We start from the raw sequence: 19669 nt of genomic DNA, 5'->3' as shown, positions 1-19669 counted from the left end.
CGACATTTGAGTTTGGGATCCAAACTATTCTCTATCAGATTAGAAGGCTAAAAGGCAATTTTCAGTTGGTAAAATTTGAATGAAAATATCTACTTGGTATTATTCAATTAGTTGAAGCGCGTAGTCCTAACCTTAACTTAACCTATTTCCCCTGAATTTTCAGATATTCCTACTAAAATGTATTATTATAATATAACGTAAATTTCAGACATAATTTTTGTATGAGATTTTCTCACCACTTGCAGGAAAAAAGTGATTTGCATTCACATAGAATACTAATTTGATTCGTAAAAGTTAATTTTCATTCATAATTTACACTTTAGAATTCGGTTTTTCTCCTCAAAAATACATCATAATACTCGTTTCACAAATACAGACTGTTCCTTTCAGTTTCAGAGATGCCAGATTATTTTAGTTTGCGAAAATATATGCAGGTTATTTTATCTGCAAGCAAATGTTTTTATTCCATAAATGAGACTATGACAGTAGAACCCCGATTATCCGCGAGCGGGTGATCCGCCCTGCGGATTATTCGTGACTGCGAGTTCCATAGTAAATCAATAGGCCTTTCCGGAATTTGTTAGTGAGTGGTAGTCCCATGCTCTTTTGTTGTGGTCATGGCTTTTACATTATTTAGCCACTGGTGTACACGACCTTATCGGGATTCTACTGTAGCTTGAATTAACACATAATGTTTTTTCGTCTGTGATTTTCCCAGATCTTCTCATTCTCCAAATTTTATAGCGGAGTTCGAAGAAACACACAACCCGATCACTAGCGCAAAGAATGACCGAGTTCAACGTTCAAAAATTCCTAAAACGTTGTTAAGTTTCATCCACTCTCTCACCATCACATTGTCAGTTTACTTTGAAGTTTTGATTTGTATCGTGAAAAGTACCGTATTTTGCTATTCAAAGTATCGGTTTTCCAAACCAAAAGCTTCCATTTATGATTCCTACAATTTCAGTAGTTTATAAATTTTAATTGCAATCGCAAAAAAGACTAACAAAAATTAAATGTGCGCTTGCATATCTGGCAACTCAAGGCCCATTTATACGTTGCTAGTAGCTGGCTTCAAGCCGGGTTCAGACGGTGCGAGCAAGCATACGAGTCGGTCTAGTCAGTTACTGCAGTGCAGCTACTCACACCGTGTGAACACATCATGCCAGTTATTGTCATGTGTGATCCGGCGTGCGAGCTACTTCAAAGTTTTTTGAATTTACTCGCACTCGCATGCTTCAAAACGTCAAAAACAGAATTTAGCGTTCGAATCAGGGATGCCAAATGTAAAGAAATGTCTCTATTTTTAAGATATTTGAAAATATGCGAAGATATTTATAGACTTGAAAATTATTGGAAAAACAAATAAAACCCTCATAGTTTCTTAACGAAATCATTGTTATTCCGTTTTGCACGCTGGCGGGGCACGCTTTCTTTTTGAGATAGTTTTCTGGAGAATGTCTAATATAGAATCATTATCAGGCACAATTTTCATTCAAAATTCACTCACAACTTGCGAAAAAAAGTAAGGTTCTAAGAAACAGAATACATATTCGATTTAAAAAAGTACATTTTCATTCATTATTTTAATTTTTGACGCGTGTGAATAAAATTTTAAAAAGTCTTCTAGACTATCATTTAAAGCATCACATACTTCCGGAATTATCTTAGCTATGGATGCTTTCGAGATTCTAAAAAATATCGACAACAATCTGAACAATATTCCAGAAGAAAGGCATATTAATGTCATTTATATTATCACTCTTGCAGGTACAGCATCCTTCATGAGTGTATCTTGGCGTTGTATTTGTGGAGCAATTAAATTCAACAGTTTTTCCACTTGTTCAGGTGTTATTCTCAACACTGCTCTGTAATCTCTATAAAATTGTGTAATGATACATTCAACTGAAAACCTAAGATGAAAACTACCAATAAAGAAGTCGATTTCGGACCAATCATTTGACAAATTCGGACCTGATTGCTGTTTCTGACTATTTGATGGACATTTGAAAAATCGCCTGGCATCCCAGGTAAACCCGTGCCGTAGTATCTAGTTTCTCGCCAGCAGCTCACACTATGTGAACGGACAAGGCGAGTCAACCAATTGTCAAGCGAGTCCACCGGGTCAGTAGCTGCTCATTGTCAAGTCAGCTACTAGCAACGTATAAATGGGCCTTCACAATGAGCAGCTACTGACCCGGTGAACTCGCTTGACAAATGGTTGACTCGCCTTGTCCGTTCACACAATGTGAGCTGCTGGCAAGAAACTAGATACTACGGCACAGGTTTTCCAGAGATGCCAGGCGGTTTTTCAAATGTCCATCAAATCGTCAGAAACAGCAATCAGATCCGAATTTGTCAGATGATTGATCCGAAATCGACTTCTTTATTGGCAGTTTTCGTCTTAGATTTTCAGTTGAATTTATCATTACACAATTTTATCGCTAAACACACACTGGCCGTGTTTAAAAATACTTTGTGCTGAATTTCTTTGAACTGAAGGTACTATCCGGAAAAAGCAGAAAGAAAAAAGGATTCGGTCCAGGAATTGGATGCAAAAAAAAGGAGCAACAAATACAATATTGAAGTAACTCTACGATGATGATCCCCGAGAGTACAGAGCAGTGTTGAGAATAACACCTGAAAAAGTGAAAAAACTGTTGGATTTAATTGCTCCACAAATACAACGCAAGATACACTCATGAGGGATGCTATACCTACATAAGTGAAACTAGAAATGTTGTACCTTTCTTCTGGAATATCGTTCAGATTATTGTCGATATTTTTTTAGAATCTCGAAAGCATCCATAGCTAAAATAATTCCGAAAGTATGTAGTGCTACAAATGGCAGTCTAAAAGATTTTTCAAATTTTGAATTATTTCGCCTTGACAGCAGCTTCGTGTACCAATTTGTGAAATGAAAATGATAGTAGATTTGCAGGAGGAATGAATACGCCTCAAAAACTAAAATAATGAATGAAAATCTACTTTTTTAAATGGAATATGTATTCTGTTTTTTAGAACAATACTTTTTTTGGAAGTTGTGAGTGAATTTCGAATGAAAATTGTGCCCGATAATGATTTTATATTTAGAATCCCAAGAAAACTATCTCAAAAAGAAAACGTGCCCCACCAGCGTGCAAAACAAAATAAAATGAGTAAAAAAACTTTTTAAGTTAAACGGTTTATTTGTGATTAAACATAATAATGTACTAAAAGCTAGAGAAAATAATTAGGCAAGTTGCAGTTAGTAGTTATCACACCTCTCCTTCATTAGTCTAGGGCATTGATAAGACTAAAATAAAATAGTGGGACATATGATGAAATCACTAATTGTGGATAATGAAAATGAATGGATTTTATAATTTAAAAAGTTTTTGTTTACTCATTTTATTTTCTAGTTTTTAGTACATTATCTGTTTCATTAGAATATTTCTCTACAATAAAGGCATTGTACTGTATTCTATCAGTCAAAAAATTTCATTTGATACCGATATTGAGTAGATTGCAGAAAATACATAGTGTGTTCTCCAAGTCAAGTTCGTTGGTTTGATACACATATCTCAATCAACCTTTTTTTTTGAGATGATATGGAATCAGCGATTTTGAGCGGAGGCCAAATTGGATTTTTCAAGATAAGCAGTTTTAAAATGACAGCAGTTCCTATCCGGTCAGTTCCTATTGGTCAAATTTCTATTACTGTGGGACAATCCTACAGACATACATACATACATACGAACAGTTCAAGCTAAATAAAACCGTTTAATAAAGTATATTGCTATTTTGTGATTGCGGCCATCTTGGATTTTAATTTTTCATGATCTACTGTGATCTACTATTCAAGCCCTTTCATTTGATACCCATATTAATGGTGTTTTGACATAATATGTAGTCCGCCATTTGGTAGAATTTTGATGGATTTGCATTTTTCATAAATAACCGTGTTCTGCTAGTCAATCCCTTTCATTTGATACCCATTGTTACGGGGGTTTCGGAGGTTCTATTCAGCACGCGTTTTTATCAATGTATAGCGAGCTCAAAGCTGTATTTATTAAGAGAAACAATAATTAAACAAGAACTTTACATTATTAGGTTTTACCTACATTTGATCTCCTCGTTTTAAATTCAAAGCACGACAGGATGATTCAATTATTTAACAATTTGGGAATTCAACTTTATTTTGGGTTCTATCTCTACTCCTTTTTTGTGATTAGCAAAGAATGTGTGGTACGAGAGAAGTTTTCAGAATGACAGTGATGACAGCTAGCTGTCAATGATTGTCTGGGTGCGTCATGGAGTGGCACCGTCCGGATGCGCAGGTTCAGATCAAGTCATCAGTGGCGTAGTTTGCTTCCCCCCAACACCCATATTAATGAAGTTTTGGGAAACTATGTAGTCCGCCATTTAGTAGTGGCAGCCATCTTGGATTTGCATTTTTCTTAAATAACTGTATTCTGCTAGTCAAGCCCTTTCATTTGATACCCATATTGATGGGGTTTTGGAAAACCCACATTGATGAGGTTTTGAGGAAGAAAGGGATCCGCCATTTTGTAGCGGCCTCTATCTTGGATTTACAAGATAATGAAATACGCAGTTTTGTAATGACTACAGAGATAAAGGTGTGTTCCAAATTTCAGATCAATCGGTCAACAAGAAGGGGGTCAAATTTCTACTAATGTGGGACATGTTACAAACATACAAACAGATTACAGGGCAAGCTAAATAAAACCGTTTAATAACAACGATTCCGCTTAGAAACTATGAGGGTTTTATTTGTTTTTTCAATAATTTTCAAGTCTATAATAATCTTCGCATATTTTCAAATATCTTAAAAATAGAGACATGTAAAGACAATGTAAAGATTTGGCATCCCTGATTCGAGCGCTAAATTCTGTTTTTGACGTTTTGAGGGATGCGAGTGCGAGTAAATTCAAAAAAATTTGAAGTAGCTCGCACGCCGAATCACACATGACACTAACTGGCATGATGTGTTCACACGGTGTGAGTAGCTGTACTGCAGTAACTGACTAGACCGACTCGTATGCTTACTCGCACCGTCTGAACCCGGCTTCAGTCTGGAAGTCCGTGAGGTAAAACGTCAACATCATGCATCCATATGAAATGTCACGATATTGATGCTCGAAAATCAGAAAATCCGAATTTCTGCGTCGTCGGCCATGTTCAGCTGTCATTATGCTCCCAAATGTCATCATATTGTCAATAAAGTTGACCGTGTAAGGTCCGCTTTATACTTATGACAGACATACAGCTGTACTTGCGTTGTACTTCGAAAATTGTTTGTCTGTCACCATGTACAGCGCTAGAACCATGCAAGCAACTCGGTACAATCGCTGTACCTGTACCGACCTGTTTTACCGCTGTACATGGCTACAGTTGTACTGTGCGCAGCGCCATAGACGGTTAGTGGTGGGTAGCATGAACAAGCAGAATCAAATCACTTGATAAACGTTCTTTTCATTGACTTTCTTTAAAGTTAATAACTCAGATTGGAAACTTTTTTGTTGTGTTTGATAGTTTAGACACTAAATAAAAACCTTTTTCATTGAAATATGTGGTGGAAATTGGAAAAATATCTGATTGTCAGTTTGACATACGGTACAATGTACAACCAAAGTATGTCTGTCATGGTACGATGGTACCTGTACAACGCTGTACACGTACAACGCAAGTACAGCTGTATGTCTGTCCCTGGTATTAGGTTGCGGGTAGGCAGTAGAGCTGCAGATGCAACAGTGTTGGCCTACGCTACGAAGTTTCCGATCATCTTGCCCAGGAATCATCGAACTACGGATCTGCTGTTAGATTTTTATCATCGGAAGTACGGCCATGCCAACGATAAGATCATCGTCAACGAAGTGCGTCAGAAATTTACGGTTTTCACGAAGATACTCAATAAGAGTGTTCGCCACACCACCCTCTAACAGGTCTGTAACGGTGTGTAACGCAACCTTATCGGATGATCTGGGAAGTATAGGAGAAAGCGACAGTAGGAAAAAAGGTAAACATAAACGAAACAGAAATTATACAAATAGCTTTTTGTTTTTTCTCTAATGTCGCTTTGTTTATGCTTTTTTTGTATTTTTCTGTTTTGTTTGTGTTTACGTTTTTTTTCTCCTACTGTCGCTTTCTCCCATACTTCCCAGATCATCCGATAGGGTTGCGTTACACACCGTCACAGTCCTGTTCGATGGGCTGGTGCGGCGCTATGCGGCGAACACTCTTATTAAGTATCTTCGTGAAAACCGTATTCAAATTCAATAGTTTTATAAAGATATTGAAAAAAATCTCACACTGACTGTTTATCACCAAAACCATATAAAAAAGCAGTCAACAAAATAAGCTCTGTCCGGAAGCTGGCGTATGGTTTAGCCGAAATGAATGGTATTTATCACCCTTTCAATAGCCAAAAGCCATTAGTCGGAATAGATTAGTTGGCTGGTCTTAGACAGCGCCACCCACAACTCTCACTTCGAACACCACAAACAACTTCCGCCGCCAGGGCACAAGGATTCAATTGCGTTGCAGTCAGGAAATTCAACGATTTACTGGAGAACGTGATTCCAGTAACTATCTTTTATCTATCTTTTGAGATTCCAGTAACTATCTTTTATCGATAGGAGAAGGAAACTAAACATTAGTATCTTCATTCAACAGGTGCAGACCAAAAATTCAAAAATCCTAGCAATGCGGGGAAAAAAGCAAATGAGCGCTGTAAATTCAGCTGAGCGTCGAGTGCTGAGCACGGAATAACGATTATAAAATCTTCCACAGGACAACCTGTGTTGCTACACAATTCAGCTCCTCTGCGGACGACGATGGATGGAACCAATGTTATCGATGCCACTAACTGCACAGATATTCTCTGTTCCTGCTTTGAAAATTGCATTCCAATCACTTTGATCACATTGTTATTTTTTGTACATGCAAACTGAATGAAACCCAATGAAATATACGTGATAGCAACAACATAGATTTAGCTTTCCTTTTATGAGCTTGTTACGTTATTTCCTAGCGAAAACATGCTTAAAAGATTGAATCAACTAACATGGTCAAATTGCCCCGCACGGTGGCCCATTTTGCCCTGTAGTGCTTACGATCATAACGATATAAATTTTCCACATAAATCTTTTTTAAAGCATATTCATACAATATACATCGACCAATAAGGTTTCCAATCGTAAGGTTTCAACATGTAGCATAATTTATGAATGTTCCTACATGATTTAGGACGTTTCGTTCTCAGGGGGACCATATTGCCCCTATCTACCCTATGTACAGACATCCTCGTTCTGCCCGGTGCTCATTCTTCGTGCAAAACGAGAATCGGGTGAACATACTTGTACAAAAAAAAAGACAACAGCTAGAAAATATGAACACTTTATTCAGTAAAAATTATTTAGATAGGGAGCAAGTGTTTGGCTTCATCCAGATGGATGGCTATGTCATTTCGTTTACCATAACATTGTTCTATTCAGTTAAAAAGTATGAAGTAAAATTTAGCTTACATCAACGGAAACTACAATGGAAATTATAAATATATTTTTATATATGAATTTTTGTTTTAGAAGATCGTAAAATTTCATTCCGAAATTCAATATTGCAGCGCCATCCGTAGCATTAATCTCCCACACCAAAGAGATGATGAAATATGAAAACTTGCCATGAACTCGCCATGAACAGGGAAACAAACCAAACACACACGATTTTCTGGTAAACTGTTTCTGAATTACATTCAGACTTCGACTATTGGATCAGCGGGCTGATTTTCTACCGCTTCGTCCTCCTCTAAAACTGGAGGTGCAATTGTCACTTTGATTGGATTAGTTCGCTCGTAGACTATCACATGGCTTCCGATTCTATCGGTAGTATAGTCGGAGTGGAAAAACTTTACTTTAGCTTCGTAATTCGAGAGAAAATCGCTTATTTGTGGTTCCAAAACGTCGAACGCTATGACATGAGAGGGCAAAGCGCTACGCGGATAGACAGGGAGGTTCTTACGAATCCAGCCAGACGGGTCCTTGTAAAACATGTCCGCTTCATCTAAATACTCTTCCGCGTTCTGGAAATTCGGTTCACAGTGTAAGAAGCGCATCGTCACGTTCTGATGGATATGACTCAGATGCGGTGTTGAATGACATGGCATAAGCACGATGAATTTCGCCGGTTGATCGAATTCGTCCCGATAGTTGTGCGCAATGGATTGCAGTGTAGTCATCACATCTAGTGTACCTCGTTGGTGAATCCGGCTTAAGTAACCTGCTGGAATGGCGTTACAGATCAGCAATACCAATGCGCAAAACCAAACAATTTTGCTAGAATAAAGTCATAATCAGCGAATGAAATATCTTGAACAATTATATAATGTACCCGGATGCTTTCCTACTCCATCGTGATAAATAGTCAGCTGACATGTACAGGCATATCGGTAAGATCTGGAGCAAAAATCTGAATTCCTTGTGTGGGAATAAAGAATATATAACCAGAGTGAAACCGATGGTGATCAACAGAATCAAGCGCTCCTTGTAGGTCTCTCTATGGCGAATAGTTTCTACTGTTGCAAACAGGAACGGTATTGTTCCAATTCCAAGCACTGTCGGAAGTCCAACATTCGCGTACCAATACCAGGGATGTTCTCCATAGAAACTGCCGATTCCTCTGAGTACATTGAAACGAGCGAATTCAAAGGATGAGAAAAGCAGAGAACCGTAGAAAAAACTGTCAATAGCAACTGTAATAACTCCAACAATTAGTCCAATCAGGAGATATCGTTTCAAAAGCAGTTCCCAAACTGGGTGCGAAGATTTTTTCACGTGATACAAACATAAAGGTACCCAAGGAATTGCCGATGTTGGTCTCATGAAGACAGACAACGCTACTGGCCATAAAAACGTTGTGTCTTCCAAGGTAGACCATGGAAAATAGCTAAGCGCAATGATTGTCAAAGAGGCCTCTAATGTGTTAGCGAGGGTGCGGGAGCCAGTGTAAAACCAGAACCACGATGTAGCCAGTACAAATGCGGACCATTTGCTCTTATTGGACCACATATAGAATCGGTAATCAGAATATGCCGATAAAAGTGCTTGCATCACACGTGGCAATAATATTATCAATTCAACGGAATCTAGTTTGGCCAAGGCAAGAATTTTGTATATTCCGGCGATAAGGGCTGGATAAATGTAGCTTCGAATTCCGTGCGTCCATTCCCAGGTGAGATGTCCATATCTGTGGAACGATAAAAAAACATTAAACATCTCTAGTCCAAAACATATGAGGAGTAAGATTTAAATATGAAAGGCAAAGCAACGATAATATACACTAAATTATTCTTGATTTCTTGCAATGACCAAAAACAAGTAATAAGACTACTCGGTCACAAAGGCTGCTTTCTGCGTCATTGATTGGTGACCGTGGTCTCCGCAGACCGCGTTCTTTTCACCTCAACCATTTATTTTTATATTGGGTGACCCCTACCATAAATGCAAGCACGGACACAAACCACACTCAGATATTCATTCGCAAGCATTTCGGTACTTTGTATACCGCGGATAACCCTAAATTTAAAATCTACCTCACTCAACCACCCCCCCTAGAAAATTTTATGAATTTCCAAATACTCACCCAAAAGCAAGCCGATGAGCCACTTCCAGGCTTTGCCAATATTCATCCGGAACGTACCAGGTACCAACGATGAAAACCGACGCCAACCGCAAACCGACGAAGAATAGCAATATTTTGTTTATCATTTCACCATACGCCTGTTGACCGGGGTTTGGATGAATTCCAAATTTTACCGCAAGCAAGTAGCGTGATGCCTTGCACTATTGGAATTAGCGTTCGAATTTAGCACTTTTTCGGTTGTTTTTCATATACCAACCATGCATACAATCAATGTAACCATTGATAGAACATAATTGATGCTATCTTCCAAATAAAACTTTTGAAAATAATGGGAAAATGGTCAGAAAACTAGAAGCACCTCGCGGAAGCTGAGCCTCCCTCAGAGAAATACATACACACACACAACCACTCACACACTCAGATGATTGCTTCGGAACGAAAATAAACCTTTCAATAATATTCTCTCATCCCACCCCACACAAATCCAACATAAAAACACACGACAAGATACATGCGGCTACTGATGACGTTTTGTTTTCATTTTATGAATGACGTAACCCTTCGCGCTAACCGCCATTGGAGCAGAACGAGGGGTTGCTCAGTGTAACAATATTACCATTTCCCTATTATATTCCAAGGTGAATAAAAAGTATACTAAGGTGAGTCCGTATCGTCAGTAAGTTGTCGAGGGGAGTGGTAAGTAGCGAAGCTTGTAAGAGGGGAATGTGTACAAAAATGCGGGAGGGAGAGAGATGTGTACAAACTGTCAGAACCGTTGAAATTCCAGGGCATTGCGAAACGAATAAAACAGAATGCTCCCAATTCTTTTGTTTTTTATGTTGAAGAACATGCGAAAGTCGGGAGACAGAAGCCATTCTACCCGACGACTGGAAGTAATGTTTAGATATTTCCAATTTCTGGAAGAGAGCCGATACCACGCTGCTTCAAATTACCGTATGTGACCCATTAGCGCGTGGGCTATACTATGATGTAAATGGATGAGAAATTGAAAAAAAACATGCTCTACAAACATTGTGGGGGGGCTGGTAACACGTGGAGGCAAATACATGTTTTTCACTCATCAAATGCGCTTGTAGTCGTATGCTCTAGAAGTCCTTTAAATTTTGTTGTAGTAATAACCTCATTAATTGAATTATTACGATCCCGCGGTTAGTCGAATCACAACATACAGCATTCATAAAATTGTTTAAGCTATTTTTGGTGACCGAAAGTGTACGTAGCAGTACGGAAACGCGTTAGACGATTGAGTTCTTGTAAAAACAGAAATTTTATTAAATATGTACGTGTAAATTTTTGAGAAAGTATATTTTCATTCTTCTATCTAAACAGCAGCTCATTATAATTTATGATTATGATATACAATCGACCTGATTCTACGCGGCGTGTGAGGTGAGATGACAATTGTCACATCACCATCACGCAACTCTCCTCACTTTATTCCTCCAGTCGTATCGGATGCCGTGTGAGGTTCATTTTAGGTATGTGAGAGGATGAACAGCAATTGGCAAGGCGTTCATTCTGCTGGTTGCCAAATCTGATCAGAGATGCCACATTCGCACATATGTTCACGAATTTGCAGACATTTAACTTTTGTCGCAACTTTTTTTTCTGATGCAGGCTGTTTAAAATAGTGACAAAACATTATTGATTCCATATGATAAACGAAGCTGGCCAGTATGTCAGACATTAGCACATATTTACAAATATTTCAGATTTTTATCGCATATACTTGAGAAAAAACATCTGGCATCCCAGAATTTAATTTGTTTCGCTCATAGAGGTCAGATATTTGTTTTGCTACAGTCAGTACCGTATCTATAGATCTGATTTAACTTGGCTTGTTGTTAGCATAAAAATTTCGTTGTGTATCAGGACATTCTGCCGAATTTGCAGGTATTTGATTTAGATTTAGTGAAACGGTTGATTGTATCCTGTGAAGTTCAACATTTGTGTTTGTTTTGGTCGTAGTTGTTGCTGCTCTCTGCGCTCTCAGTGTTAAATTGTTGCTCTGGCTCCGGCTCCGGCGTATACCACGAAATGCAGTTCGGTGACGATGAATCGCGGCTAGATAGTTGAAACACAAGATCCATGTGATAGATATATTTTAGAGAAAATGAATAGATTTCATGAAATGGAAATAATTCCGGTGTGCTTATTCGTCCGATTGGGGTATAACAGATTCACTACCGCTTTCACAAAAAATTCAAACTACTTGCAATTCGTCACTCGCACTGTGAAAATTGAAGATAAATTGAATGATTGATACATACAATACCATTACTATCGATTCTATACGACCCAAGAAGACAATTATTATTCCTCTTCCATTTTTCATTTGTTTTTATGCGCTGTCGACACCTCAAGACATGTCGACGATTGTCACTCGCACTGTGAAAATTGAAGATAAATTGAATGATTGATACATACAATACCATTACTATCGATTCTATACGACCCAAAAAGACAATTATTATTCCTCTTCCATTTTTCATTTGTTTTTATGCGCTGTCGACACCTCAAGACATGTCGACGATTGTCACCTAGAAATCCCAGTTCATGTGACAATCGTCACGTGTATTTGAGAGCGGGAATGCGGTGAGAGTTCATTCAAGTGAGATTTCTCACGGCATACACCTGGTGGAATCGCGTGACATAAGTGACAATTGTCATCTCACCTCACACGCCACGCAGAATCAGGCCGAATGTCGTTGTTGCTTGAATCGATGCGAGTGGCTTACATAGGGTTGGGGAAAAAGAAATGTCGTATTTCTGATCGAAATTTTACACTTTATTTAACATACTTAAAATTATCCAATTTAAGTCAAATATGCGCCGTTTTGTTCGCAAACTTGTTGCCATTTAGAAGGCAACTTCATTAGCTCATAGTGGATGATTCCCTTGAAATCCCACCAAACACAGCAAATCCTTCCTGGCCGTTAATCTGGACTTGGCGATGGTTTGGGCCGGCTCATCGCGCTTTGACCACGACTTTTTTTCACTTTAGGTTGTCTTGTACCATGGACAGACATACAACTGTACTAGCGCTGTACGTGTACAGCGTTGTACAGGTACCACGATAGCGTGACACACATACTTTGGTTGTACATTGTACCGCATGTCAGACTGACAATCAGAAGTTTGAATTTATTGCATTGTATTTTCACCAATATTTCAATGAAAAAGGTTTTTATTTAGCGTCTAAACTATCGAACACAACAAATATGTTTCCAATCTGAGTTATCAACTCAAGAGAAAGTCATTGAAAAGAATGTATACCAAATGTTTTGATTCGTTTTGTTCATGCTACCCACCACTAACCGTCTATGGCGCTGCGCACAGTACAACTGTAGCCATGTACAGCGGAAAAATAGGTCGGTACAGGTACAGCGATTGTACCGAGTTGCTTGCATGGTTCTAGCGCTGTACATGGTGACAGACATACAATTTTCGAAGTACAACGCAAGTACAGCTGTATGTCTGTCATAAGTATTACGTGATCCACTTTTCAACACCAGTCACCATCTTCCTCCAAAAAGGGGTCGAGTTCGTTCCGTTTCAGCAGTGCATCGCAGGCGTTGATTCGGTCTAAAAGTTTTTTTTTTTGCGTCAACTCGTGTAGCACCCATAAATCCAGCTTTTTTTGGAATCCAATCTTCTGCAAATGGTTCCAAACGGTTTTTTGGTCTATACCCTGTTCCTGGCCAATCGAGCGAGTGCTCACATGCCGGTCTACTTGGATGATTTCAACGATTTTATCAGTTTCCACGACGATTGGCCTACCAGTACGGGGTGTATCTTCGACAGCCACTACACCAGAACGAAATCGACCAAACCAACGCTGTGCTGTGCGAATCGTTACAGTATCGTGTCCATAAACTACACGAATTTTTTCGGCCGCCTTCGTTGCAGTTTTACCTCACAGGTAGTAAAAATGTAAAATATGGCGAATTTCTTGCTTAGTGGATTCCATCTTTGACGCGCTATAACTTGAGACTGAAAAGGACAATCACAACACTGTCAAAAAGACACTTGTAGCTCAGATTGTCGTCTTTAAATAGCCGTATAGTATGACCCGATGCGATAAGTACATAAGTCCTCATCGGGATGTTCCAGAGCTAAGCTCATCCTTCCCGGTATTCTTCCTCAACCATCACCATTTGTTCGTTGATATATCCAATGCAGCGAATCAGTGCGATGAATATTTAACTTCAGAAGGTTTTGCGTACGTGGCCTCGATCGATTCCATCCTCCAATTTCACGTTGCCATCATTCGACTTCAGATCGCTATAAATAATATTGTCAGCGTTGCAATTGCATCTGCTATTTGACAAGTGTATTTACTTGCCACTCTTTCCTCAAACCAAGCCTTTTATAACTATCAATTTCTAAGTCAGCATAATTCAATCTTGGTTGGTTCCCGTTCATGATGTGTCGTGTTGCATCTGGTTCTCCGCAATAGCGCTGGAATTTGTTTTGGCATCGTACGGTTCGTTGGAAATGTTTACATAATGACTGCGCGGCTCGATGATTCTCTGACCTTGATGTGTAGTGTGGATTGTTGTGCTGCTGGGCTGGTTTCCGTACATAACTATATATATCTATATCTATATATATCGCAACCAATCTGCCAGGTAGGATAAGTGAATTTAACAAATTCCGAGCTGGCTTGAGAGTGGTCCGAGATAAATAAGCCACCGCCATTTGCCCGTCACCGCCACTATTACACCTCCCGCCTCGCCGCTCTCCACCTGTGCGCTGTTTGCCACTCTATTGCTGTGCATAAACACCGAGATTTTCCATCAAGCTCATTTCATCCGCTGTCGATTGCATAAACATTAGTTTTTGTGTATGTATGCTGCAAACCGGAGCCAATAAACAAAAGTTGGTTCCGCTGGTCTTCTCATTCTGCGCCGAAATCCGAACATCCACCCGTCATACAACAATCCCTTCATATTGCTGCCCAGCTTCATCACACAATTTGGCCATCGATTTCACAATCAAAAAGTAAACAAATTGTCGTCAACCTGTGTATGTGTAAACAGGGAACACTGGGAAACGGAACGAAACGCGCTCTAGTTGTGATTCTGAGAAGTAAGCGAAGCGGAAAAAGCACATTGGTCCCTGCAGCAGTGCTTCCAGTTCTGTTTCTGCTGTTTGTTCTTCAATAATAGTACTGCGATCTCAACGTTGGTTGATCTAACATAATGGAAATTTGTCACAGTTGCGCGTTAGCCATGACCAACCAAGAGGTTGTCTGCAAAGGTTTCTGTAAAGCGAATTTCCATTTTAATTGTGCAAAAATATCGGAGGCGCTTTACAAGGAAGTTGATAATCAGCCCGGATTTTTCTGGATGTGCAAAGGATGTCGTGACGTCATGGCGAACGCTCGTTCTAGAAACGCCATGGTATCGATCAATGCTGCTGCTAAGGAGGTAAAAGACGTGTACCAGAAACTTGTTGATGATCTGAAGACGGATATCAAGGAGAGTTTGATTGCAGAACTCAAGCAAGAGATCCAAGGTGGCTTCAATAAGCTGACCCCTGCTGTCTCGTCGCCTTTACCTCGTCATTTCAACTTTAATTTTGGTAATCGATCAACGCCGAAAAGAGGTCGTGATGAGGACATATTGCCGTCACAAGAACAACCAACGAAAATCTTCCACGGTACCGGTCAGTCCGTAAACAATACGCTTTTGAGATCAGGATCGAGAGCTGATGACAAATTTTGGGTGTATCTCTCCAAAATATCTCCAGATGTCAAGGAAGCAGATGTCCAACCACTAGTTAAGGAGCGCTTATCGACGGATGATGTTATTGCTAAGCCGCTAGTTCCAAAGGGTCGGCCATTGTCAACTTTGACCTTCGTCTCTTTCAAGATAGGCGTCAGTCAAGATCTGAAGGCCAAAGCTATGGACCCTTCTACGTGGCCCAGAGAAATCGAGTTCAGGGAATTCCTAGAGTATGGTACAAATGTACAACATTTTTGGAAGCCCCCGCAAGTCATCGACACGGGAACATCAGCAACGAACCAATCACAGCAACTCCCCATCCAGGGAGGGAGTCAGTAAACCACATCCCCCAACCAAGTTCTTCAACGCCTGATCTTGAACAACTTTGTCATCCAATACCTTCATCTAACGCAAATAATACACAGCTGACTGTCTACTATCAGAATGTTCGCGGATTAAGGACTAAGACCAATGACATGCTTCTATCACTTCTCGCCTGTGACTTTGATGCAGTGGTACTTACAGAAACGTGGCTTCATTCTGGAATATCAAGTGCTGAATTATCAAGTAACTACGTAGTGTATCGCTGTGATCGTAATTCACTCAGCAGTCACTTGTCCCGTGGCGGTGGTGTCTTGATTGCAGTGAAATTTGAGCTTAACTGTAGTTCGGTGCATCTAGTAGACTGTGAGAGTTTGGAGCAAACAGCCGTGCGCATCATTCTACCCCGGTTCTCATTGTTCATCTGTAGCATCTACATCCGCCCGAACAGTCATGTGGATACCTACGCCCGTCACGTTGAATCCATCCATCAAATTCAACAAATGGCCAACCCTGATGATGTGATCGTAATCCTCGGTGACTATAATCTCCCGAATCTAGTGTGGACCTTCGACGATGATTTCAATTCATTTTTACCTCTTAACGCATCTACGGAGCAGGAACTAGCATTAGTAGAACCAACACTGTCGTCTGGGTTATATCAAATTAACGACCTACTGAACGCCAACGGTAAGCTTCTTGACTTGACATTTGTTAACAACCCTGACCGTGTAAGTCTTGTCGACTACCCATCGGCGCTCCTCAAAGTGGACGATCACCATAAGCCGCTGGCTTTAATTGTTAACTTTTGTTCCCGAATGGAAGATGACTCTTCTTCTCGCTCTGAGCTTGATTTTTCTCGCTGTGACTATTATACTGTAAATAACAAAATTGCTTCTCTGGATTGGGACCGCATACTTGACCATACATCAGTTGACAATGCCGTATCTACATTCTATGAACAATTGAACGAAATTATTAGAGAAACAGTTCCGTTGAAGGCCCAGCCTTCTAGGAATTTTAATCAACCCTGGGGGACTCCACAGCTTCGAAATCTCCGCAATAGGCTGCGAAAAGCGAGAAAACGATTTCTTCACGACAAAACTCCAATACGCAGAAGAGAACTACACGAGGCCGAAGAAAAATACAAGAACTTGCAGCTTGAACGCTTCCGCAAGTACATAAATGCTCTTCAAAGCACATTCAAACAAAATCCAACTTCTTTCTGGAGTTTCGTACGGAACCGGAAGAACTTGACGCGGATACCGGACAAAATCGTTCATCAATCCAGCAACTCCGACTCACCACTTTCTTCTGCCAATCTCTTTGCCGAATTTTTCCAAAACATGTATGAAAGCAATTCATCTCAACCAACCCGCCAGTATATTGACAGTCTGCCATCTTACAATCTCCGTTTCCCAGTACTTGCGTTTGATGAAGATGTGGTGTATAAAGCACTCAGTTCAGTAGATGCAACAAAAGGACCCGGTCCGGATCTTATTCCCCCGGTCTTCATCAAGAACTGTGCAGCGATGCTCGCCAGACCAGTTTCTATGGTTTACAACCAATCTCTGCGCGAGGGTATTTTTCCCGAGACTTGGAAGCTTGCATCGATAACTCCAGTCCACAAGAAAGGCAGCTTTCACGATGTCGAAAACTATCGCCCGATATCGATTTTAAACTGCCTAGCGAAAGTGCTCGAGAGTCTAGTTCATGGTGCACTATGTCCGATTGTACAGCCTGTGATTTCAGAGTTCCAACACGGCTTCGTTAAAAAACGCGCAACCACCACGAACCTTATGGCATACACTCACATGCTAATCAACAAAATCGAGAAGCGGCAACAAGTTGATGCTGTTTACGTCGATTTCTCCAAAGCTTTTGACAAAGTACCCCACGACCTTGCTATTCTGAAAATGGATCGACTTGGTTTACCATCCTGGATCATAAACCTGCTAACCTCATACTTATCATCCCGCAAAGCTTTTGTCAAGGTCCACGGTACTAGATCCAACGAATTTACGATTCCATCTGGTGTGCCACAAGGAAGCATTCTTGGTCTTCTGATTTTTGTATTATTCGTTAACGATCTGTGCGAAAGGTTATGTTCGGAGAAAATTTTATATGCGGATGATTTGAAAATTGACCGAGTAATACATTCAAATTTAGACTGCTGCATACTGCAAGCTGACATTGAGCGATTAACGGTTTGGTGCCAGGAAAATGGAATGCATGTAAACGCTGAAAAATGCAAGGCCATCACATTTACGCGCTCTCGCTCCCCTATTGTACACGGCCACATGTTGAATCTCTCGCCACTGCAGAGAGTCAATAGAATCAAAGATCTGGGAGTTTTTCTTGACAGCAAGCTGCGTTTCCATGAGCACGTCTCGGTCACAATTTCAAGAGCAAATGCGATGGTTGGATTTTTGAGACGCAACACAGCTCATTTCGATGACGTCTACGCTCTGAAGTCGTTGTACTGTGCTTTTGTTCGCAGCGTCTTGGAATACGCAGTACAAGTATGGGCCCCATATCACGCTGTACATATCCAGCGCATCGAACGTGTTCAGAAACGCTTCGTAAGGTATGCTCTACGTGGCCTGCCCTGGAATGATCCAACCAACCTACCACCCTATGAACAGCGCTGTGCACTTATTGGAATGCAAACCCTGGAAAGCCGACGATTGATGCTACAGAGAATTTTTATTTTCGATGTATTGACAGACAAAATTGCAGCTATCTACTTCGAAACGTTAGCCTACACGCACCATCCCGACAGCTACGCCACCATCGAGTCCTGGCGATGCCTAATCACCGTACCATATATGGGCAAAATAATCCATTAGACGCTTGCTGCCGCGTCTTTAACGAGGTATCTGAACTGTTCGATTTTAATATTAGTAGGTTAATCTATAAGAATAGAATTAAGTCCCTATAAGCAGTCTGTACAACTATTAGGTCGAAGACGTTTGACATTAAACAAATATATATATATATATATATATATATATATATATATATATATATATATATATATTCTTATAAGTTCTATCACAAAATAAAATCTACACTCTTCATGTACCCGGATACAAACGAAGAATGTGAAAATGACTGGGGAGCAAACAAAAGTAAACATTAGAAACAATAACGAATTGCCATTATCTCACTTCAATCACAATTATATTTCGACTTCCTACAAAATCTGCTTCTCTGACCGTCCATGTTTGCTTTCTCCGCGCGAATAAACTCGACAGAACAACATAAAAATCAACGAGATCGTGCTTGCTTCCATCGAAGAGATGCTACTTGTTTATGATCAATGTATTGTGTTTTGTTTATAAACAGAACACAGTAGGCTTTCAAGATGGCTGCAGAGCGGTTTTAGCAGATTGCCCCACCTAGTAGTAATACTTCTATACATCTTGGTCGAAGCGAAGCTGCTGAGAGTAGAGTCGGTCCTAATTTTTCCAGGGGTTGGACATCAATTGAATATAGGCTACCCAAAATCAAAATCAATATGGCGTCATTTGTTTACTAACATATCATTTACGAGGATTGAAATCATTGAAATCACGGAGATAGTATGCTTTATTTTTAACTGCATGAGCGATTTTCATATTTCGGTTTACATGGAGGTGTTTAAATTTAACATGGAATTTAAAGATAGCCACTATTCGACTATATAACCTGACCGAGTTGTAAACAATAGTAAATGATAGAACCAAAATGTCAGTAAACCGCAGCAATATTGGGTACACTGGCAATACGAGAGATTTGACGTTTTAGTCATACCCCTGAATTTTTCACCTTCGAAGATTTCGGGCCCTGGTTGCAGATGCAAACTGCTTTCGGGCCTGCTGCCATCTATCAGATGGTAGAGATAATTTCGAAATCCCCACCAGACGTCGACACTGCATATGATTTAATGGGCCTGATCAAGAACGTCACTTCACGGT

The 19669-nt window shown here is 40.0% G+C and overlaps 2 protein-coding genes and 2 long non-coding RNA genes across 4 annotated transcripts; 2 read left to right on the top strand and 2 right to left on the bottom strand.

Annotated features, from left to right (window-relative positions):
* Window positions 1-3461: 3461 nt before the first annotated feature.
* On the bottom strand, window positions 3462-4730 carry LOC129778403 (uncharacterized). The gene is made up of 2 exons (XR_008743429.1): window positions 4104-4730; window positions 3462-4042 (listed from the first exon to the last, which is right to left on the bottom strand). It is a non-coding gene; the product is annotated as an uncharacterized LOC129778403 (long non-coding RNA).
* Window positions 4731-5673: 943 nt separating this feature from the next.
* On the top strand, window positions 5674-7458 carry LOC129775658 (uncharacterized). The gene is made up of 3 exons (XR_008742993.1): window positions 5674-5876; window positions 6349-6584; window positions 6676-7458. It is a non-coding gene; the product is annotated as an uncharacterized LOC129775658 (long non-coding RNA).
* Window positions 7383-10164, bottom strand: LOC129775657 (GPI mannosyltransferase 3). The gene is made up of 3 exons (XM_055780643.1): window positions 9640-10164; window positions 8389-9243; window positions 7383-8333 (listed from the first exon to the last, which is right to left on the bottom strand). The coding sequence occupies exons 1-3, from the start codon at window positions 9762-9764 to the stop codon at window positions 7754-7756; spliced, it is 1560 nt and encodes a 519-aa protein (XP_055636618.1). The 5' UTR covers window positions 9765-10164; the 3' UTR covers window positions 7383-7753.
* A 4730-nt stretch (window positions 10165-14894) lies between these two features.
* Window positions 14895-15728, top strand: LOC129774218 (uncharacterized). The gene has a single exon (XM_055777928.1). The coding sequence runs from the start codon at window positions 14895-14897 to the stop codon at window positions 15726-15728; it is 834 nt and encodes a 277-aa protein (XP_055633903.1).
* The last annotated feature ends 3941 nt before the right edge of the window (window positions 15729-19669 follow it).

The sequence above is a fragment of the Toxorhynchites rutilus genome, chromosome 3 (genome assembly GCF_029784135.1).
Source record: "Toxorhynchites rutilus septentrionalis strain SRP chromosome 3, ASM2978413v1, whole genome shotgun sequence".
Lineage (NCBI taxonomy): Eukaryota > Metazoa > Arthropoda > Insecta > Diptera > Culicidae > Toxorhynchites > Toxorhynchites rutilus.
This window is presented reverse-complemented; position numbering and strand designations above follow the sequence as displayed.

Coding starts and splice junctions, on each gene's coding strand:
- LOC129775657 (XM_055780643.1), bottom strand. CDS start 9,764: ATGATAAACAAAATATTGCTATTCTTCGTCGGTTTGCGGTTGGCGTCG. Junction 9,244..9,639: donor GCTCATCGGCTTGCTTTTGG/GTGAGTATTTGG, acceptor ATCGTTCCACAG/ATATGGACATCTCACCTGGG. Junction 8,334..8,388: donor TGGAGTAGGAAAGCATCCGG/GTACATTATATA, acceptor ACTTTATTCTAG/CAAAATTGTTTGGTTTTGCG.
- LOC129774218 (XM_055777928.1), top strand. CDS start 14,895: ATGACCAACCAAGAGGTTGTCTGCAAAGGTTTCTGTAAAGCGAATTTC.